General features: G+C 35.2%; 1 protein-coding gene across 1 annotated transcript; it reads right to left on the reverse strand.

Moving 5' to 3' along the window:
• Positions 1 to 1,808: 1,808 nt before the first annotated feature.
• On the reverse strand, positions 1,809 to 22,489 carry LOC147076757 (uncharacterized). The gene is made up of 9 exons (XM_085940438.1): positions 22,299 to 22,489; positions 17,484 to 17,627; positions 13,659 to 14,505; positions 12,251 to 12,360; positions 10,119 to 10,330; positions 7,454 to 7,567; positions 4,056 to 4,259; positions 2,435 to 2,651; positions 1,809 to 2,137 (listed from the first exon to the last, which is right to left on the reverse strand). Exons 1-9 carry the CDS (start codon positions 22,419 to 22,421, stop codon positions 1,934 to 1,936), a joined length of 2,175 nt encoding a protein of 724 aa, XP_085796564.1. The 5' UTR covers positions 22,422 to 22,489; the 3' UTR covers positions 1,809 to 1,933.
• Between the last annotated feature and the right edge of the window lie 2,200 nt (positions 22,490 to 24,689).

Here is a 24,689-nt window from a genome sequence, read left to right on the forward strand (position 1 = left end):
GCATTTCTGAATGTTTTATGTGATTATTCATCTTGAAAATAATGGTCAACGTAAAAATTGACGAGGAAGTACCTTTCTACAGGTATTTATAAGTAAATTTTATATTCAAATTTCTGCTTTGATATTATGGGAGTCGAATTTATTTAATTTAGACTTATTTTGGCAATATCTACACATGAATCATGTATGTAATTAACAAATTGGATGAATTTGAAATTATAGTGGAATGTCATTGTATATTAATTTAGAAGTGTGAAGTTCTCTTCAAATGAATCTGCATTGCAGTCACTTGTAGCTAACTTAATCCGTAGACCAGAGATCGTTTTATGCTTCAATTTAATACGATTAGGCCCCATCTCTAATCATAGAAGAAGGATTTTTTCAACATCTTTGAGTATGACCATGTCACAAACACTCAGGATGATTAGTTGAACTGTCAGTCCTCAATGACGGATTTGACCACAATGAGAATCAAAATTTGAGCCAGAGAGTTGGAGCGGACCCTTTTTAGAGTTGCTCCGCTCTGGGACCTAATATTTGCTCCGGCTCCTCTCCAGGGTCTGCTCCGCTCCGAGTAAAAAGTTTTAATGAGTATTATATGTATACAAATGTTAAAAAATTAAGTAGTTTTAAAATAATCGTCATTTTCATTATTGCCAATTCTGTCAAAAAGTGAGGTTATTTATCATTTGTCAGTGTTGGCATATTTCAAATAATTCCAGTGTTGCAAAGTTTCAAAATATACTATTTTCATTGGATTTTAGAACGAAAATTTAATAATCCGGAGCAGTGGAGCACTAAAAGTTTGCGGTGCTTCAGCACCGCTCCTACTCCGGGTAAAATCCCATCGCTCCAGTGCTCCGCTCCAACGCTCTGATTATAGCTGTCTGATGCTACAAAAAATAATTCATCACTAGCACTTCGCAGAGAGCTTGTAATTTGAATGGCAGGAGGAGTGTTCAACTCAATGCGGAATTGCGGATTGTAAATATATCATAATGAAGGTTCATTGAATTGTAACACGTTTTTATCTAAGAGCGACCCTGGCAAATGAAACTCCCGAGCACAAGGGTGAAGTTTGTTACAGTGAACTTGCAATGTGAAATGACGTACTGCAAATTTGATCCTTGTAGACAGTGGACGAGATTGTATCGATAATCAGTGGAAAAGGCGACTGTGAAGCAGAAATGAGAAAGCGCACACAGATTGCGACACGTCTTACCTCAATATGGAAGGATCGAGGAATTTCAATTGTCATAAAATTGATGCTTGTGGAAATATTAGTACTGCACCCTGAGGATAAGGGAGCGGAAGGCAGTTGATTTCTTGAAAGTGTAACGCTGAGTGCTTTGTATTTCTTGGACAAAGTGCAGGATGAACCAGTCAGCAATCATCCAGAGACTACAGATAAAGGAACGGTTCTCGACAATACGTCAGACATATTCTGCAGCTTTTTGGATATATTATTCAGTGCAGACACGATATCCTGGAGAAACCAGTGGTTTTGGGTAGCCTCTAAGGAAGGCGAGGCATAGGAAGAGCATTGACGCGGTGGAGCGACCAATGAAGAGTGGTCACAATTTTAGAGAGCCTTAATAATCTATTCATGTAGATTGAAGAATCTTGTCTCTAGAGCCCACTGTGGGACACTAATAGCTTGATTGTTGTCTCATTCGTTAACACATTCTATGCATACATGCACCTTTCATAATATGCTTTATTTGTGGATCTCACTTCTACAGACAGTCCATAGCATACTTGCTAAACCAAACACCTTATTAAAATCTTAACAATGAATGCATGTTGGGTATTGGCACATGAATTCTTAAAAATATTCACTGGCTCACGTCTTCGACGGGACATATCTCTGGTCACAGGCATGATGGAGACCTGAAATTTTGTCAGTGTACCTATAGATCGAGTTGATATTGTTTTACGGTATATTCAGTTCATTATTGCTGTTGACAGCATCCATATTCTCTGCTTTGTATTGCTTTCCGCGTCCGACTTTGAGATGCACGATTTTGTTGTGCGTATGCATCGAAGCGGCTTGTCCGAATCTCGCGTCGCACTGATTGCACGCGTAAGGACGTTCGCCGGTGTGCGTGTGTTTGTGTTCGAGTAGTAGTCGCTTTTCCTGGGGGAAAAAAGAAAGAAAATAATGAGGTATCGGTACATGACAGAAAAGATTAGATATTATCGCGATTAATAAGTAAATTAGCTTTATATAACTTTAATGCCTACACAAAATTTGAAAATATCTCGGAAACATACATACTAGAAAAATATTTGAAAACACTACGACGGCGGACAGGAGTCGAACCTCCATCCATTAGATTCAGGCCAGTGCACTTTGTCAATTGAGCAACCTGCATTCCTACCATGATGAGTGGAAAGTCGGTGTGAGTGACAGTGTGAATGATGTAGTACTTACCGTAAATCCCCTGCCGCAGATATCGCATATCTTATCTTTCGGCCTCTTGAAGCCCTCGTGAACGTGCTTGATATGTGAACGCAGGGAATTCCGCGCCATGAACGTAGCCGGGCAGATACTGCAGGCGTGGGCTCGTATCTTCAGGTGGACAGAGTTCATATGCTGCTTCAAGTCTCGATTCGTGACATACCGGCGTTCGCATTTGTCGCAAGCGTACCTGTTAGAGAATTCAGAAAATTGTAGAGCATAAAAATATACGACGATAAGTAAAAAAAAGGTTACTGAATTAACTGTAAGTCATTTCACATTGCATATTAATTTGTAGTAAAATCCACACCGTTACAGCTGCGTCTGTCAAAGACTACAAATTTGAAATTCACTCAGTCGATAGCATATATTGTTAATTATGAATAGATGGTATTATTAATTACTACATACATTGACCATTTTTAACACAAAAAACGTTCAATTTACACCGGGACCAAACCATTAACTGTCCTTTCACAGGCTACATTCGCAATGGTTCTGATACAAGTCAAATGTCATGTTTTATGACTCATGTTCAGCCATAAGGTATTTTCAATAATTATAAATCAAATCAGTGGAAAGGGCGGATGCGAAGCGGAAATAAGAAGGCGCACACAGATTGAAAAAATGCGATGACACGCCTTACCACTATATGGAAGGATCGGGGAATTTCGATTGCCACAAAAATGATGCTCGTGCAAAAATTAGTGTTCTCGATATTTCTATACGGAGTCGAGTCGTGGACCCCGAAGGCAAGAGAACGGAAGGCAATTGATACCTTTGACACGTGGTGTTGGAGCCGAATGCTTCGCATTTCTTGGACGGAGCACAGGACGAACCAGTCAATCATCCAGAGACTCAAGATAAAGGAACACTCTCGACGATATGTCTGAGAAGAATTCTGCAGTTTTTTGGACATATTGTCAGGCGCGGACCGGACAACCTGGAGAGACTGGTAGTTTTGGGTAGCCTCCAGGGAAGGCGAAGCAGAGAAAGAGCGTCTGCGCGATGGAGCGACCAAGTGAAAGAGCTGACTGGGGGCACCATCCATTCTGCCCTGAGAGAAGTGGAAGACCGAGAAGGATGGAAAGTCTTGGTCGCTCAAAAGATGGCCAAATTTAAATGTGGTCACCATCCTCAGCCATGAGTGCACGACCAAGAAGAGATAAATCAAAATATGCTATATCCAATTTATTATATCAATGGCTAAAAAACAATGCAAATCGATTTACTTACCATTCTTTTTTTCTTTCGACCATGTCCGATCCTAATAGGATCATATGGGCCCCCACAGAGTGGAGGTTTGTATTAACAGATTTTATTTTTACGAGAAATGGATGTCAGCCATTTGCTCAACCTATTAGGTCCATACTCTGACTCATACACAAATTGAAAAACAATATGTGTACTTGCCAGACCCAGGTTCGAACCTGGGATCCTCGACACTATAGACTAGCGCTTAAGCCACGCGGCTATCGTGGGTGTATAGTATTACTTACCATTAGTGACGTCTATATAATTTATATAGAATCTGTGGATTAATAATTTGCGTGTTCAAAATTTGCATTATGGCATTCAATCATCCATTACTCACGTCATGAGATCCGGCGTAACATGCTTGGCCCCCTTCCTGAGGTGCTGGGCGAGCAGATTCTTGGACCGGAAGGAGTGATCGCACTCCACGCAGTAGAACTCTTTGCTGTCCGTATGCACCAGCTCGTGACACCGCCTCGCAGACGTGGAAATAAACATCAGGTCGCACATGCTGCATTTGAAGGGTTTATCGCCCGTGTGTCTTCTGTTTACGGACATAGAAGAAGTGACATGTTAGTCGGATTTAAAGATTTGTCTATTAAAGGGTTTCTCAACCTTTATAAGATGTGACCCAGATAAGGGTAATAGTTTTAGTTTCGTGGGAAAAGAATAGAATAAACAACATTAAACAAATAATTTTATATTTTAAAAATTACAAAATACAGTAGGTACATATGAGATGCTTAGCATTTAATGGGTGCAAGAGATATATAATTAATAAATGAATTCGCAGCGGTGTACGTAAAACAGAATTCAAACATGATGTATGTATGTAATTGCTTTGTATAAACAATAAGCATTTATTTCTTTGAGTTTTTGTGATCGTCTAGTGCACCTTGGGTACCATTGTATGACTGTATTTGTCCAGTGGTTGTCCGGCACATAGCCATTTCATTAGTGACCTCTATCACATCACATACTCTTGAGTCTTGACTGCCTCCTTATCGATTGGTGTGTTTTGTAGTCTTTCCCCGTTTGGTTTAGGCAAGGATTAATGAATTTAAAATAACTAAAAACTAAAATAACCAACACCACCTGTAATATGTATTCTTAACCCGATCGCCGCGGATGGGACATATGTTGTTTTATACATAAGCTCTGATACTGGGCGGATGTCGCAACTGTTGATATCGAAAATTGAAATGTCGGTAAAGTAGGAAATACTTCACGCATGGTATTGATTTTTGTATTGAAAAATGCTCTGATTCGTGTTCATACCGCAATATCGATAACTTTGTCAAAAATATGTTGTTTTAATTTCATAAACATCGATCTTTCGAACCCCCTCGATCTATTGAGATTCGCCGGTACGATTGCATCAGTTCAAATCTACGCGGTATTTTTCGCGGCTGCGCAGTAGGTATACAAAATATATTTCATTCGAGTTGAGTGTGCGCCGAGTATTTACCGTGTAAAGTTGAATTCACCGCGATTTTTACATCATGTGCGGGAATACGAAAAAGACAACCAAAAAACGAAAAGAAATTTGTCGTAATATTTCTAAAAATGTACTTGAACTTGTGTTCTGGATTATGTCATTTATTACTCATGTGTCTCCCCAATTGTTTCAAAGTCATAAATCGAGCTCATTATTGAAAGTTGTAAATATTTAGTAAAGATGCGTCCACACGGAATGAAAAAATATATATTATTATATTTTAGAGGATTGCAAGTTTTACCAATAAATTACGAATTACTATGAAGGAATATATTAAACATATAAATTTTTGATAAAAAAAACACACACGGGTAGGTATACAATATAATATAAAATATAAATCATGGAATATTGACTTTTCAACTATATTACATATTATCTTCGCGTACAATTTAATGCTTATAAATTTTTAAAACCTTACCCAAAAAAAAGTTTTTATAGCACTTGGAAAAATTTACGCAATTTAAAAAATAAATATTGTTTTTTTTACAAAACATAAAATGACAATCACTAACATAACACAATGCTCAATAAAACTGAAAAGTAATCTACAAAATCCAAGTTTCACAAAAAAAAAAATTTTCAACCAGTGTGGACTCACCTTTACGCTTAAATTAGAATGGCCCATAAAACATGCAAAATGCTGACACAATCTATGCCACGAAATAAAACTGGTGACTACCATCCAATTTTAATGGATTTGTCATCAATAAAACTTACACTAATTAACAATAATTCATAAGTCACCAATAAAAGCTATTATTTTCAATAATTTTTATGGCATTTTTAAGTGTTTTTAACACGAGTAAAATAAAATTAGTCAGTGATTAATTGTCTTCATCGGTGCACTTGTTTTGAAGTCGAGTGTTTTGTCATCGAAAATGGCTACAGAGTTTATCGGAACAAAGCAATACGGTAGTTTTGTTAAAGTAAACACAGCTAAATTGAACACTCCATTATGTGTTTTAGTGTGGCACTTGGATCCTTATGTATCTAGGCATGATAACAGTTGTAGCCACAATTTTTAACTGCCGTATTTATTATAATACAGCGAAGAATAACATTTCGAAAAACCTACCGCGGACAGTACATCTTTTGTATGGAAACTTTACGCGCCGATCGGGTTAATTCAACGAAGACAAATAAGTATAACTGGAAAAGTGTGCATTATTTGGTCAGATCTGCCACAGCATACTTACAACAATTATGATTTGGTTTAGGCAGGGTTTAATTGCATTTTAAAAAAACTAACCAGCACAGTCTGCAAATTGTTTTCTCAATACAAACAAATATATGACTTACAAAGTTTAGTATGCTCTATTTATATCGACTCTCCACAACCTACCTCTACCCTTTGCCGCTGGTGCACAAGATAACGGACTAAGCCTCTCATTGCATTGAGAGTGAAAAAAACAATGTTAGATCTGGCTCGGCCACGTGCTACGGACGCCAAAAGAGAATTTTAAACTGGCCTGCATATTTTTTAAGCTGACCGGATTCCTGCATACTATAGGGCCACTAAAAGCCATCTATCGATGGTGGAGCTACGAGATGATGGTATAACCTGGGAAGATGTAAAAAGACTGGCGAGCAACAGGGATATTTGTGGTGTCTATATGCTCCAAATGAGGAGCGGATATAGTAAAAAAAAAACGGTGTGTGTACTTATGTACGCGGGTTAGAAGTTATACTTCTTTGGCGTAAAAAAATTTGTAATAACCTAGATTCTTCGACTAGCTCTTAATTATCTTGTTAAATTACACACTCAAGAAAAAGGACCACTTATTGGAACGCCGTTGATTTATTTATATACACTTTAACTTATATTACTAAATTATATAATTATTTATCATTGTTTTTATTTTTAAAGTAACAACTGCCACTATGATGTTTAATAGTTTGTTTACGTAAGGAATTGCAAATCGCCGACAATAATAAATTCGCTGCCTAGGCAACGGAACAATTCAAAACTATAATATTATACTGTATAATCGTCACGATTGGAGTATCATACTGTGGCGTAATGGTAGTGCGTTCGGCTAATAGAGATAAATCGAGTGCGTTTATTTTTGTGAGAAAAAATAAATTATGTGTTACATGTCACACTCCAAAAATAGTCTCATCTGATTTTCCAAGCGCGCCTAAAGAAGTATAACTTCAAAAAGGAGAAGAGAATTTTTATTTCGATTTGTCAACCGTGTGCTTACCACAGTTGGGGATTATATGAAATAAATGCTTACGAGAGATGCGTCTTGAGCTGGGTAACCCTGAGGAATGTCTTCGGACAGAGAGAGCACTGGTAATTCTTGCTGGAGTTGTGGACCTTCATGTGCTTTTTCAGAGCGTATTTGTTCCTGAAACAAAAATCATTTTGTCATAGTTTTGTAATTAGGTATACGTGACCATATGATGCATTTAGTTAAGCAATTTTTGGACACATAACTAATTAACTAGTTTCCCTAAGTGACAACTAGGGAATCCAATCCCGAGCCAAAACTCTGATCCCGGGATTTCGGGATTACAATTTGACAATCCCGGGACTGGTCCCAGCATTGGCATTTTTTTCCATTGTTAATATAAAATTTTTATATTTACAAAAAACATCGATAAAATTGGTCAAAAATAAATCTAGTATAATTTATACTACGAGGGTGGGTCAATAAGTCCTTAGAAAAGCCGACAGGTGGCGCGACTAGTACTGTAAGCGGTTTGTTTTCATGCAGCGGCACTACCGATTCAGTATGCTGCGAAGTTTCAATCAGATTGGTCGGGTTGTTGTTTTTTATTTTCGTACATTTAAAAAAAAAATTTGCTTGTTTACAAAAATGGAGAAAATTGAGTTTAGAGCTGTTATTAAACATTTTAATATAAAAGGGTTAACAGCAAAGGAAATAAATAATGAGTTGGATTTAGTTCACGGCATATCTGCTCCTTCACTTGCAACTATTTATAACTGGTTAAATGAATTTAAACGTGGTCGTACATCAACAAAGGATGAACCACGCTCAGGACGTCCTGTAGAGGTGACTACACCAGAAATGATCAATAAAATCCACGATATGGTGTTAAGTGACCGAAGATTAAAGTTGAGTGAGATAATTGAGGTTACAGGGATCTCAAAAGGTAGCGTCATTTCTATTTTACATGACCAATTGGGCATGAAAAAAGTTTCTGCAAGATGGGTGCCGCGTTTGCTCACAGTCGACAATAAACGCAATAGGGCTGTTGTTGCTCATGCAACGCAATCCGGATGAATTTTTTCGTCGCTTTGTGACTGTAGATGAAACATGGATACACCACTATACTCCCGAGACGAAAAAACAGTCAAAGCAGTGGATTGCGAAAGGCGAACCATGTCCAAAGAAGGCGAAAACCGTAAAATCAGCTGGTAAGGTTATGGCTACTGTATTTTGGGATGCACGTGGAATTATTTTCGTTGACTATTTGGAAAAAGGAAAAACAATAACAGGGGATTATTATGCATCTTTATTGGACCAGCTAAAAAACAAAATTGAAGAAAAACGGCCTCATTTAAACAGGAAAAAAATCCTCTTTCATCAGGACAATGCCCGTGTTCACACATGTTTACGATCAATGGCTAAAATTGAAGAATTGAAGTTCGAATTGGTCGACCACCCACCGTATTCGCCAGATTTAGCCCCCAGTGACTTTTTCCTTTTCCCAAACTTAAAAAAATGGCTAAGTGGACAACGTTTTTTTTCAAATGAAGAAGTCATCGATCGGACAAATGCTTATTTTGAGGACCTTCCGAAAACTTACTTTTCTGACGGTTTAAAAAAAATTGAGAAACGTCTAACCAAGTGTATTGAGCTCCAAGGAGATTATGTTGAGAAATAAAAAAAAAATACAAAAATAAAAACTGTTTTAATGCTTTTTTCTAAGGAATTATTGACCCACCCTCGTATTTAATACATTTATTGTTAATATTGTATACATTCAATCTTGGAAATACATAAGTTTAATGGAGTAAATAATATTGTAATATAAATAATGATGTGAATTTAATATGAGATTGCTGTTTCTGAGAGTAAAGACTTAATGAATGGGTTAGCGAGATTTAAAATAGTAAAGCAAATCATGGTGTACTTATGGCCTTTCTGCTTCATAAATCTAATTAGTCAGCCAAATATGAAACTGCCGTAAAACGTATACGATCATGGTGGAATTACTTTGTTAATAGTGCGAAGCATTGTTTTTTTCCAATCTTTCTTAATTTTATTAATTTATGTGAAAAAATAAAATCAATCGGCAACTACACATGGGTATAAATCAAACTTCATTCAAACTCAGTTTATTTCTATGGTAGTTATTTGTTATTAAAAGCATTTTTTCTGTTATATTTTAATTTTCATTTTATTTTCCATAAAAATTGATAAAAAACTCAATCCCGAAAGTTTCGGGATTATGTTTATCAATCCCGGGATTCACAGGTATCGAAAATAGCTCGTTATCCCGGGATTGGAATCCCTAGTGACAACTATCTTCATTACCTACATTTATTGTCAACAGAAGTCAAGTAAATATAGTTTTCAAATAGATCAAAGCTTTTTTGGAATATCTTTAAAGAGGATTGGAGAGGACGGAGTGACGGTACCTCATTGCCAAGATGGTTGGCAAACATTTTGAGAATACAGGTTATTATAGAGTAAAAATACAATATGTGTTTGGCAGTGGCGTCTTGTTTTATTCACTTCACTCACATGACGTAATAAAAGATTCATAATTTACACAATCATGACAAATTATTTATTTGTTATTAATTACTGAAACAATTAGCTAAAACTAAAACTGTACTGTTGCGGCACTCCAATTTCTTCATTTCGTGTTGGTACAATATATCTGAGGATTTTCCAAGTCATATATAGAGAGGCATAATTGGCATACCTGGAATGTTTCCCGCAGACCGTGCAGAAAACCTCGCCTCGATTTTCACCGTGCTCCACCTCGTAGTGCCGATGGGCGCCGTGGCGATTGTTCAGGAGTCTCTTGCACACGTTGCACATGTACTTCCGGGAATGGAGATCGTAGTGTTGCTTCAAATTTTTGATACTGGTGAAACGGAGTTGGCACAGGTGACAGGAGTGGCATCCGGATGACTGGAAAAGCGTAATCGGAACTAATATATAATACAAATAATAAACCAAGCGCCAAATGCCGAGTCATACTTAAATCAGTGGCTCCACCACATAGCACAAGCGATAGCTGCCAAAATAAATACATATGCAGAATTAAAATTCTATTGAGTAGGTACCGATTATCTACACCAGGGTTTCCCAAACTTTTTCTGCAATGGAACACTTCGCAAACTCGGAAATTTTAATGGAACACTTAGTTTATTCGGTAGGTTATTTATTAGCGCAGCTAACTGTTCTGCCAATTTTACTGTCGTTAAACTGACAAGACTTGTCAGCCGGTCAGTTAAAAACAATATACCCCATCTTTTTCACGCGCACGGTGTGAGGTCATCCATCTGTACCTAGATCATGGCCCCCACATCCCGAAGCGGGCCCCGAGGCTAGGATCTTTGGCAGGACCCCTACTTATCGCTAAGGTTAAAGGCAATGTGATAATCTACAGTTGCATATTCCAAATGGTGTTCGAGGTAAAATTAAGGGTATTTTTAGCGATTTTTTATACACCCACTTTTATGTTGATATGCACAATTGTATCGGCAATAATCAAAAATTGTAAGTAAACCATATATTAAATGTTAGTATGTTTGAAGTGAAACATCGCCATTTTTTTACTATAAGTGCATGTTTGTGATGTGTGTTTATCTCACTTGGCTGGTCGATCTCTCACGCCGGGCCCCCCCCTGTAAGCCCAGGTCCCAGGCTAGAGGCCTGTCAGCCCCCCCCCTTGTGGGAGACATGACCTATCTAGATACATCATAAACATCAGTGGAGATTGATCATCACTCGCCTTTCAATACCGATTCTTTAATTATTTCAGTTATACTTATTTTACTTCTACTTAGTAGAAGATCTTTAAATATGTTGCAGTGTATAAAACCTTTCCAAATGGTCGCGGAACACCTATTCAGGTTCGGCGGAACACAGTTTGGGAAACCCTGATCTACACAAACACGAAAGACTATAGATCTACCATCATAAATTGGCATTTCAGCGAGGGCGCTAGTATGACATTGAGAATATTACCATAGCTAACAAAAAAATGGTAATTTATAATTTTTTATTGGTAGTAGATTTCTGTACAAATATTATGCAATCCATAATTCGAGAAACATGTTGTAAAATTAAATGGCATTTGTAACAAATTTATCCTTGATAGACAATTTTAGTTTCAAATTCGACCGGCTGCCAACTTACGATGGTAGATCTTTAACAGTACCTATTAAAAATGTTGTTCTTTTTAATTGGCTCTGGGATCTGGGCCGCCTCACGAACAGATTTTTGTTTTACATGAAATGCATGTTAGTCACTTGCTCAACCTATTGGGTACAACTTGTGAATTTTTGCCAGATCTGGGCTTCGAAGCCAATATCCACGACATTATAAACCTGACATGTAGCCACTCGGCCATCGTGGGCTGTATATTATATATTATTCAAACTATTGAGACCAGTTTGACATTTATTTGGTACGCATCAACTGACATAATGTTGCAATGCTTGTAGTTTAAATATAATCGCCTGATGCTAGGAACAATATATCTGCAGTGCGCACATTTATTTACTGATAAAGTAACCATAATAAATTAATTAAAACTTATATAATCTATTAATTTATATTGTGTAGTTTTTGTACTTTCATCGTATGTCATTAAAAATATATTTAAAAATAAACATTCCACATCAGGAATTTTGAAGGCAATTTGGTTTTCGAATCAAATGATTATATGTGTTGTCGTATTGGTAACAACTTTATTATTTTCTTCTTCTATTGGTAGCCCAAAAAACAAAATGGCGGACCGCATTCTGGTTTGGATTCTGTCGCTTCAATGGAGTATCTTTTCACAGATGTTCGTAGCTAGATTTTATATTTAAATATCCTTACGTCGCTATGTCGGAGGGTGTGCGTGTTGTATGTAATCTCCAGTGAAAATCCCTTCGAGCACATTTCACATTTGTAAGGTGCGTTTATATACTCCTCCTTCAGGCGGTTATCTAAAAACAAATTAAAAAATCATTCGATAGAAGATATGACGGCAGGTTGTAAAAATAATATTGTCAGGTAACTGAGGTAATTTGCTTTTATATATGTTACACCGAATGTGCGAAATTGAATATTACATGAAATGGGCAAAATTTTGTCTAAATCATGAAAAATACAAGCCCGTTGCCTTATTCATGAATTAGACAAAATATCTGAAGAGTGCGTGAATTCGGCAGTAATTTTTCTGCCTAGTTCATGTATTGGACAAATTAGATAGTAGCGCTACGGTGGTATTTTTTGCAACTTAACTAAATGTATCAAATGCTCATGCATTGGTCAAAATGTACATATATTATCTATGGTCAAAATAGATGATCGCGCTCCGGTGGTGTTTTTTGCAACTAATCAAATGTGTCAAATGTCATTGATTATAATATAAAAATATACCAATCAATAACTACAATGACGTTCATATCCATTTACTATGCGCAAAAAAATCTAGAACTATAATATGATAACGGAAGAATTTTATTGAAAGGTATATTCGCGATTTGATTCATGCTTGGGTATCAATCGTGCAATGGTCGATTGTATGTTTGTGATAGTTTGTTGACACTTGATAGCTAACCTCAAAATGGACATTCAGTTGAATAATTTAATTCAGAATTACAAAACCTAACCTAACCTAATAATAATAATATTATATTATGTCCAATTATAACTAATAAAACCATCCGTATTAAATTTACTTTTTCTTCTGTCATGTTGACAGTTCAAGAATTCCATACCCTGGCGAATTCATGTACTCAGCAGAAAATTTACCTAATTCATAAATAAGGCAACAGGCTTGACTATTACATGAATTAGCCAAAATTTTGCCCATTTCATGTAATAGTTAATTTCGCACATTCGGTGTAACATATATATGTATATTCTTTTTAACATTACAACAGTCAATTAGACGGAATGACAGTAGTGTAGTGAAACAATCACAAATACCCAGGCTTTGACCCAGGTGACCTCCCTCACCGGGAATTGAACCGGAGTCCCTGGATGAAAGGCCAACGTCTTACGCATTGGACTATAAAGCCACCGCAACATAGTCAATTACAGCCTACTTGAAGTCATACATGTCTGGCCTACACGATGGTCTGACAAAGTACACAACGGATGTCTCAATAACAGACCTCTCTACTCTCTAATCATCTTCTCAGACGACAGAATACAGGCGTTTAAAAGACGCCATGATTCTCATCAGTGAGGGAAACGTAAACAAAAATAATTGAATCATCGTGACTAATATACTTACTAATCATATCTTCCTTCTGCTGCTCTTCCGTAAGGACAATCTCCGTGACGACAGACGGATCGAAATCGTCACACTTTCTCCGCCGTCTCGGCTTCATCTCGCCCAAATCCTCTTGTTTAATTTCACAGAGATCCGTTATATATTCCAAACCGCTGTCAATCATTCTCCGCGATTTTCTCTTAACGCCGTGCTCGCGTTTGCTCTTTTTATGCTTTTTCGACTTCTTCGTGTATTTCCGCTTGATGCGCTCTGAAGTCACGCCGTTCAGGTCTTCCTCCGTCCGTTTACGATCCTTTTTAACGCTATTCTTATCGTCTTCATCGAGACAATCTGTTTTTTTACTAACGCCTTCGTCGTATTGTAAAACTTCAACTATATTCAATCCTTTTGCCAAACGAAAATCAGCGTTATTTTCAATTTCATTAGACCCACAATCGATACTATTATTTCTGTCAATTATTCCACATATTTCATTCTTTTTATTTGTATTAATAAACAAATCTTTAGAAGTGTTGTCATCAAAAATAACATCTTCTCGGACAGTGTTTTCAAGTTCTTTGGTAAACATCCTGAGAGGGACGTTATCCAGATTATCCCAGTCGTCTCCTTCGAAATCGTCTTTCAGTTCTTCCATGAAGAGATCGCCATCTTCGCAGCCATCGTCGTCGGCTACACCGTCATCCATGGCGTCATCTTCGAGTTTAACTTCGCTTTCGATCACGGGCACCGTTTCAGAGTCGGTAACCGCCGGCACGGCATTCGGAGTTTTTACAGGGTCTATGTGAATGTAGAATATGGGCGAGAAATCGAATATCTTCTGCTTCTTTTGAAATAATGTCGCGTCTCGCTGGAAAATGTAAAGATATAAACATTTTTTTATTCAACGAATAATTCACAAGAATTTAGAAAATCATGTAAAAACTACTAAGGTAAATGTACCAATTATCGGCACCAGAAGGAAAATGTGGTCATGAGATCAAAATAATAGGCTCAGCTTAAATATATTTGTATATTTCTTTTTTTGTATTTATATTTACAAATATTGTTAACAATAAAAAAGTTCAATATCAACAATATTTTAAGTTAATTATTATTTTTTTTATGTTTTAACAACATAAGGCCAATTGGTCCTATTATCGGCACCTGAATTAAATTTAGGTACTAATTTCCGGCACCTTATGTTCGTATTATCGGCACAACTAAACTTATACAGGACATTTCTATAAAGTTAAAAAAACTTAACTGAAAACATAAGTTTAAAAAATGTAGGTAAGTACAACAATTACTTTGTAAGTAACATTTGTATTTTTCTTCATTCATATTTTGCTACAATATAATATATACAGTAGAACCTCGATAAATCAATTCAATTTTAACCCCCAAGAATAATTTTTCATACAAAAAGTTCGTTATAAATCGAAATATTCGTTATTTCGTAATTCGAAATGGAATTTGGTCCCAAAGGCCATTTTTATCCATATAAATCGAAATAAATAATAGCAAAATACTTTTCTTGGAAAGTAATAAATTTAATGACTGCAATTAAGTAGGCAAAAACCTGCAAATTTACTGATGGAGGCAAAACCCAAAGTTTAAGTTGTGGAAATACCCAAAAACTCCAAATGTACTATGACACAAATTGCAGTGGATGTCAATCAAGGGTTCATTTACTTGTCATTCGTGTAAATTCAGAATCCATTATTTTATTAATGTGAAAAACATGTTGTTTTACAAGGTAATCTTAGCACAGCCATTAAATGGTTTTCAGTGAAAAAAAAATATTTATTCACGAAATTTCGTAATTATTAAGTACTTAACTAACTTGTGACATTTTTTTATCACTGACAGAATTACGTTTTTAATATCATGTATTTTAATAAACAATGAGTTTCTTTTCTTTTCAAATTTAAGTTGATAACAACTGAATGTTTAGATTAAGCTGACAATAATGAATACAGTGACCCTTTGTTTGACAGGACTAGTTCACTAATTGACTTAATGAGTTCACTTGACATTTTTATTATTGTTTATAGAATATTAAAGAATTTTATTTTAAAGCGGGTGCCGGCTGTATAATTTTTGCACCTCTTCATCATTAAAATAAAAATGTTCCAATTATCGGCACCATTCATGCTTATTATCGGCATACATTGTAATCGTATTTTATAAAGTAAACTATAATTTAGATTTTATTTTAAAAAGTTTTAAATTAAGAAGGAACTATCTGCTACTTGTGTAATCAAAAATAATTTAATAACAGTATTTAATATTTTTGCATAATGATCGATATCTCTTATTACCGGCACACTATGTGCTAATTAACGGCACACCAAATTTTTAAAGTTATTATTCAATTTTAAAAGATTATTTCTGATTCTCCTGATATAAATTTGGTGTGCCGAAAATTAGCCAGGCGATTAATTAATATTTAAATAATTTAAAAAGATTTTAAAATATTAAATTATTTAATTTCTATCCAACAATAATGTGCTTTTAAAAGTTTGTTTGCATGTCCCTATTATCGGCTTTTTGCCGATAATAAGAACAAATGCAAATCGTATCGGTGCCAATTACCGGCAGCAAAATTTACTTGATTTTTAGATAAACTAACCGCTAAACACACAAAATATTTTACAATTTCGGCAAAAAAACAATTTAAATATAACCATACATCTAATACTTCAGTTTAAAAAACGTTTTAAAATGCTTAACACTAAATATTCGAAATGTTTACTTACTTGTCAAGCTTTTGTCTCAAATATCACAGTAGGTCTAAATCACTCGACATGTGGCAGAAAACTATCAAATTTCACGAAGTACTTACAAGCATTTAACAAAAACTTTGTATCTTTCTATCGCATACGAAATGTGGATTTCGGATAACACATTTTTACAACCATAGAAGTCTTGCCATTCTTATTTTTTTGAATTTCTTCTAAAATTGCCGATAATTGGAGCAGTGACGGAAATTGGTACATTTACCTTAGTTAAAATCGTTGTAATTAAGTAGGACACCCGTAGCTTAATAGGTAAAGCACATTAAAGTATGAATCCAGATTTAAGTCCAATCGGCCGACGTATTTTTACAAAAAGATGTTTTCTAGAAGGTATATATCCGAGACATGGCCACAACATGCTGGAGCGGGCCCCACTTGCAGGTGCACGGGTTTTGAAGATTTTATTGAAATTTTTAGCACATGCATTAGGACGCCAAAAATTCACACAACACTAGAAAATTTCTGCAGACCACCGGTTGAGAAACACTGCACTAGAGAATTTGAAATGTCATTGGCTAATCGATATAATATTGTAAATCGATATAATTTGCTTCAAATTTTAAACTGACATACGATTGATATTTTTAGAATTAAAACGATGCTGTGAAGTTCTCTCCAAATGAACTTGCAATGCAGAGTCATTTGTAGCTAACTTAATCAGTAGAACAGAGGTCCTTTTTTTGTTTCAATTTTAAGTTAATTATGTTTTGTATGTTTCGGAAAAAATTCGTTAAAAGTAATATTTACTACTCACTATTATTGGTTGCTAAGGGGGTCCTAGCAACTAAATTATTAATATATACGTGCGTTACTGTGGAAATCAATATGAAATGTCAAAATGACACTTCTGTATTCTATAATATTTATTCAGTATTTCTATCAAGTACAATAAAAAGTTTTTATTAATACATAGAATTTTCAAGTTTATATTATTCAACAGAAAATTTAATTTAATGGTATATAAAAAGTTCTTTTTATCTTGTAATTATTATATGTTTAGGCTCCATATTTATACAAGTAGATTTTCTTCAACGTCTTTGTAATTCACCTTCAAGTCATGGCGGAAGTTTGTAATACTGTCGAGTAGGTACTCGTTGCTCTGCAGGCATTTCCGTTTGAAATTGATGCAACGGTTGAGAAGGGATCTGCAATACCCACACAGCCAACCCGGCAGGCTGTGTAGATCAGACATCTGAAAATAAAAAAGTAATGTCACACGATCGTAATGAAAACTTGAGCATATTCGGACAATAATATCATGTATACATATATACCTATTAGCAAAAAAAAAAAAAAAATTTTTGGAAACTACAGTCGAACTTGGTTATTACGAGGAAGATGGGACCGACTAAATTTGCTCGTTATAAGCGTTACTCGTTATATCAGAGAATAGGTATTTTTAAATGAGCGGTCACATAACACAAATAGTCGCAATTCAAACAAAAATACACAATTAGAATTTTTTCCCGAAACAAGCATGGCATTCATAAACTACAAAAGAAGTTGTTTATTGTAATGAACGCTGGTAGGTACCTACCAGTGGCGAAGGGTGGAGGTAGGCTGTTAAGATCCGCCATAAATAGTGCACATTTAACTTTTTCAGACATACATATTTGTTTTCATTGAAATAAGACTACAATTTACAGATAGTGTAGGTTAGATTTTAAAATTCAATTAAACCCTGAGAAACCAAGCCATAATAGATATTAGTCAAAAAATACATGTCTATCTATAAAATATCTAAAATTATGCAATTAAATCATACATAACTTTGAGTATTTTATAGATAGAATAATATTTTCTATTTATTATAGTTTGGTTTACGCAGGGCTTAATGAATCAAAAAAATGAACCAAAAATATGTGTAATATGTAGTTTTAATCCAACGAAAACAAATAACTATGAATGAAAAATTGTACACAATTTTGTCGTATTGCCCAAATTAGACCAAATCTATTATGGTTTCGTTTAGGCAGGGTTTAATTGATTTTTAAAAACTAACTAATACCATCTGTAAATTGTAGTCTTAGTTCAATAAAAACAAATACATATGACTAACAGAGTTTAGTGTGCACTATTTATAGCGAATCTTAACAGCCTACCTCCACCCTTCGCCACTGGTACCTACTGACTTCACAAACCTTGGATTTTTTACATCCAATTTCAACCGTATTGTAATATTGTCGGCGAAAACATCAATTAGGTAGGTACTTAGACACTTAACTAGTGTCATAAATGTAATCCGAACCCGGCGGCATCCTGTCCGGTCGGATTTTATTGGTTAGGGTTGAAATGTTTTTAAACGATCGACAAATTAACAGTTTTGAGAAAAATTTTGATGATATTTTAGCTTGGTATAACCGATAAGTAGCTCGTTATAAAAGTGAATAAATGTATGGAGAAAATCATAAACTAAAATGTCAACGAATGTTTCCTCGTTACATCCGAGATCTCGCTATATCCGTAATCGTAATAACCGAGTTCGACTGTATATGTACACCATTGATTCAAATAAATTTAACATATTTTTGACAATATTTGCTTGTCAGTTAGAGCATAATATGGACACGACACGGCGCCTTCAAGAATCCCATGTCATCTTGCATCATCCTAGATCAGGGGGGGGCAAACTTTTTGGATGGAGGGCCAAATTCAAGAATTCAAAATGAGCGGCGAGCCGCAAGTAAAATACCATTTTTAGATATACACTATTTATTATCACGAAAAATAAACATTACAAAAAAATTAGTACATTTTTTAAAATTCAGGTGTTAATTTTGTAGTTGATATTCTCAAAACTGCTTTTAAATGGGCATCGGAGATATTTGATCGTAAAGAATTTTTATTGAGGTTCATGATCGAAAATGTTTGTTCTTATATATAGGTTGATCCAAAAATAACGAACATTTTTCTAGCATAATCTTTAAGTTGGTCGAATTTATCTGAATTAAGGGCATTGTAAAATTTGGAGATTTCTTCACGGCGATGCAATTCTCTTAAATCAGTATCACACTGCAGATCAATAATCTCAAGTTGTAGCTCTGTCGGACACTAATAATATCTATTGAAAATGGATCGCGTACTATTGCTAAACAAATTTTAATCTATTGTCAATATTTTTTTTTTTAAATTATAAAAAAGTTATTCGTAATCAGAAGTACAGTTAATGATGGCGGGCCGCAAAAAAATACCCGGCGGGCCGCAGTTTGCCCCCCTCTGTCCTTGTTCATGCCAGCATCCCATAGCTCCGCCTTATACACTCTATAGATGGTATTTAGCGGCCTTCCTGCCGAAAACCTGTTAGCTTGAAGAACATGCAAGCCAGGTTGAAATTCTGTTTAGGCGTCCGCAACATGTGGCAAAGTCAGGTCCAATGTCGCCCCTTCACTCTCAACGTGATGAGAAGCTACTCCTAACCGCACACCCAGTATTCGCCGAAAACATCCATTCTCAAAGCTCAATAAACGGCAGTGGTAAAGGGTTGAGGAGGGCTGTTAAGATTCGACATAATGTACCATAACTTTGTTAGTCAAACGTGTGTTTTCATTGAACTAAGACTACACCCACGGTGGCCGCGCGGCTTAAGCGTTGGACTATTATGCCGTGGGTCCCAGGTTCGAATCCTGGGTCTGGCAAGTACACAAATTGTTTTTCAATTTGTGTCTGTCAGGGTATGGACTTAATAGGTTGAGCAAGTGGCTGAGATCCATTTCTCGTAAAAAACAAAATCTGTTAATACAAACCTCTACTCTGTGGAGGCCCATATGATCCTATTAGGATCGGACATGGTCAAAAAAAAAAAAAAAAGACTACAGTGTGTAAGTAGATAGAATTTAATAGTTTTTAAAATTCAATTAAACCCTGCCTAACCCAAGCCATAGTAGATAATATTCAAACGATTCGTTTATTTATAAGATATCTAAAATTATGCCATTAAACCATACATCATTTTAGATATATATTATAGAGAATAATATTTTTTATTGATTATGGTGTAGTTTGAATTTTAAAATACTAACACTACTTTTTATGTTGAATCTTCACAGCCTACCTCCATCCCTCGCCACTGGTAAACGGTTGGTCCGTGCCGTGATAAGGTGTCATGACTCGTAAAGCAGCACCATCAAAATGAAAGTATCAAATAGGCGGCATTTTGTTTTAACCGAGTACAATCGTGAGTCCCAGACATTCCATATCAAGTTGAAAAAGAAAAAAAATTGGACCAAGTGGGGTTTAAACTCACATCTTTGACTGTTCGGAGAGTGCTCTTATGCGTTATCTTTTAGGAACGCCGCATCAGAATATTAAAACAAACACTGGATATCTTAGATCAGTGGTTGCCAAATCGTGGCGCAATGGATGATTACAAGTGGCGCATTGCATCTTTGCACTTACTTATTCTTTTGAAGTAGGCGCGATAACTGAATCCATATTCATATTTTCAACACATGAGCGCTCTCGGTTCAAGTCATACAGCCTTCTCACTCATCAGTTCGTCCCATTTTTCTGACAGTTTACAATTGTAGGATGTGAACAGTCGCGAATAATTGATTCAAATTTGAAGAATTCTCTGCTGCTCTCAGTAACAAATTTAACACCAAACATTGAAAGACTAGCGAAATCCAAACGCTCAAAAGCTCTCAGTGTTCCATCTCGCTCAGAGCTCTCTCTCATCACAAACTCTGGACCACAGTCGTTGGTCCAGAGTTATCTTCACCAAATCAGACTCTCCGGCAGCTGTAGCATCAGCGGGGTCCACGACAGAGATCACTCTTTTGTCCAAGAGATCATTGCTAACTATTGTAGATTGGTGCTCCAATAAACGTGTTTTTTGAACTGGCATAAATTAATTAATTTAATTTCGTGATTGAGTTATTCCTTTTCCTCCCCTAAGTGAAGCAGATTCTACCCCCTCTATCTCTATTTTCCAACCCCAACCGTGAATAAAAAGGTGCTTGAGTTGTATGGCGCATCTGAACTCGTCTGTGAAAAAAATTGGCGCATGGTATGCAAAAGATTGGCCACACCTGTTTAGATGGTCGTACCAATACATTAGATACACCGACACAGACCTTGCATGTCATAAAATGCCGAAAGGAGAGGAGGCCAAACCGCTGAGAGGGTTATTTGGCAGCCAAATCATTCGGGTTGAAATCCTCTGTCATTAAATCCTGACGAATATGAAGAAATATTGGTACTGTTCGGTTATGAGAAATACAGCGGAAAACACATTTTTAAAATACCCGATATACTGGATTATTTGTTAGTTTAGGTTAGGTTAGGTTGGGTTAGGCTAGGTTAGGTTTGGTTAGGTTAACCTAACAAATAATCCAGTTTATCGGCTATTTTCCAAATGTGTTTGCCGCTGTATTCCTGATAACCGAACAGTACCGAAATATTCCCTTGACCTTAATATGTTGTAATTTTTTCGTTTCCTCATTAAATCATAAACCAAAACTGTCATCAACGTCTTGGTCTATGACGACTGACTACATTTCTAAGGTATTAATCTGTTCTGTGTTTACAGGCTCCGCTTTTGTTCCTCTAGTGAGAACTATTTTATTTCAATATGTTTTTGTTTCTGTGAAAAATTCTATGTATAAACCTGCCACCATACGAGTGAATTAACTAACTTTTTGATCATTGAGTGGTACCCAAGAGGGACAAAACGATCGAAAAGCCGCTGTATTGACGAAGTATTAAAGATACGATAACACGTATTAAAACATACAATTAGACACTAAATTATATCTAAAAGGCTAGGAAATGCTTTCATCTAGCATTTTAATAAAATAATGTAGTTAATAATCTTGAAATAACGCAGATATTGACGTCGAGTGGTGAGAGAATGCATAACAGTTACCTGTATGTTTGTGACAGTAGAATATTGTATTTTTAGGTCGTTATTTTCGAGGCTCTGCATGTTTTCGTGCGACGATAAACAACAGCGGCATATCGACGCCTTCGAAATCGGCTTTTCGTCCATTTTTTAGTGATATTTTCCGGTTTCTAGACGTGTAAACAATAGCCCGACATTAGTCTTTTTATGACAGCGGACGCTTCGATCGATGATGCTAGTCGCGAAAAATATTACTGTCTATGGTTTTCCTCTCTAAAGAGATTGTCTATAACTCGCCTATTTTGTTAATTATTCCTATATCCTGTTTTTGAAATTTTCCAATTTCAAAAATTAAAAATTGAAATAATAATACGTACTTAAATGAATATTTATTAACTCAAAATAATTTAATTTATCCATAAGGGGGGACATGCTCAGCGTAGGTCAAAATGGAGCTTTTGTTCTATTTTCAAAGCATGATCCTGGACATACCTTAAACGTTGTAGATAATATATTTATATAATTTTCAAGCCTTAGTATCCTTCATATTTATTTTAAACATTGGATGGCTGCATAAGGTATTTTTATTACATTAAATAGTATTCTCTTAAACCTCTCGCTCTAATGTTTTAGAATATAGTCATATTTCAGTACCTACATAAATGTGTAGTGGTGTTAAGAGTTTTTACATTAATTATTAATTTTTAAACGCATTATTTGTAAAACCATTAGTAAAATTTATGTCGACATTATTATAGTGAAATATTTACAAAAAAAAAATTATATTGATAATCTGTGATCCCAAATTTGACAAGAATTAAGCATTTTACTATTCCAAAAATGGGCAAGATTTACACATTTAAAGATAAGATTATAAGCTATGTCTTTGACCATTCAAATGTGATAAACATTCTACAAATAATGTTTGCTTTATAATAATTATTGACCTAAGAATAAGGTAGTATTTTTGTGAAATACGCCATTTCTATTGGCATTACTCCCTACTTCAATTATAGTTTGTCAATTTATGGCTACGGCCGTATGTTGTAGCTTAACCACTGGGGAATGCCAAAAGAAATGGCGTATTTTAAAAAAACACTACCTTATTCTTTGGTCAATAATTATTATAAAGCAATCATTATTCGTAGGATGTTTATCACACTTGAATGGTCAAAGACATAGCTTATAGTTAGTATCTTTAGAATTATCTTCAAATGTGTTAATCTTGCCCATTTTTTGAATAATAAAATGCCTAATTCTTGTCAAATTTGGGATCACAGAGATTATCAATATAATTTTTTATCGTAAATATTTCACTATAATAATGTCAATATAAATTATACTGATGGTTTTATAAATGCGTTTAAAAATTAATAAATGTAAAAAATCTTAACACCACTGCACATTTATGTACTGAAATATGACTATATTCTAAAACATTAGAGCTAGAGGTTTAAAAGAATACTATTTTATGTAATAAAAATACTTTATGCAGTCATCAAATGTTTAAAATAAATATAAAGGATAATAAGGCTTCAAAATTATATAAATAGATTATCTACAACATTAAAGGTATGTCCAGGATCATGCTTTGAAAATAGAAAAAAAAGCTCCATTTTGACCCACGCTGAGCACGTCCGCCCATAATGCCCCTTTTATTGTTATAATATCATTGTAATGTTATGAATATGTGTTATAAAATAATGTATTTAAGACATAATGTCACGTCTACAGCGCAATTATTATTATCAACAGCCATAAAATTATTATAAAATCAGTAAAATTGGAATAAAACAAAACAATACCTATGAACAATGACATTAATATGGACGAAGCATCTGGGAATAAAAATGACACTCACTTTTTTGTCGGGTCTGCCGAATGGCATAATCTGTTCTAACGCCGTTACAGTAAAGGTGATATTGCTATAAATTCCTGATGCTTTTTGTTGGGTCTGCTGAACGGTTCGGTTCGAACGGGTTCGCTCAAATGAACATTGACACTAGAAACACTGTTCTAACGCCATTACAATAAAGGTGATATTGCCATAAATTCCCGATGCGTGATATCGCATAATGGAAATTGCGTGACGTATACCTATACATGTGCGAATGTCACTGTGCGTGAATTTACTTACTAGCTACTGTATTGAATGTGTTGTCCATTAATAATGTCATTGCCTATGAAAAAAGATTTTTTATAGCAAGTAACCATTTCAACGTATCAAAGACTTCATCTTAAAAATGAACTTACCATAATATTATATAACACGTCAATATAAAAAATATTAAATAACTAAGGTTTTGAAAGCCGCTTGCAATACAATATAACATAGTTGCTCACAGAATAAGACTACGGTTGTGTGCCTAAGGTTTTCTCAATAACGTTTTCAAAAGTGACCTGACATCAAGCTGC

The sequence above is a fragment of the Rhyacophila brunnea genome, unplaced genomic scaffold (assembly GCF_057557595.1).
Source record: "Rhyacophila brunnea isolate RB1 unplaced genomic scaffold, BYU_Rbru_1.0 scaffold_13, whole genome shotgun sequence".
Classification (NCBI taxonomy): domain Eukaryota; kingdom Metazoa; phylum Arthropoda; class Insecta; order Trichoptera; family Rhyacophilidae; genus Rhyacophila; species Rhyacophila brunnea.

Excerpts from the sequence above, each read along its gene's own strand:
- LOC147076757 (XM_085940438.1), bottom strand. The coding sequence starts at position 22,421 with ATGGACGAAAAGCCGATTTCGAAGGCGTCGATATGCCGCTGTTGTTTA. Across the intron at positions 7,568-10,118 it reads GTCTGCGGGAAACATTCCAG|GAACAAATACGCTCTGAAAA; the intron begins GTATGCCAATTA and ends TTTTTGTTTCAG. Across the intron at positions 2,652-4,055 it reads GTTACGCCGGATCTCATGAC|GTACGCTTGCGACAAATGCG; the intron begins GTGAGTAATGGA and ends ATTCTCTAACAG.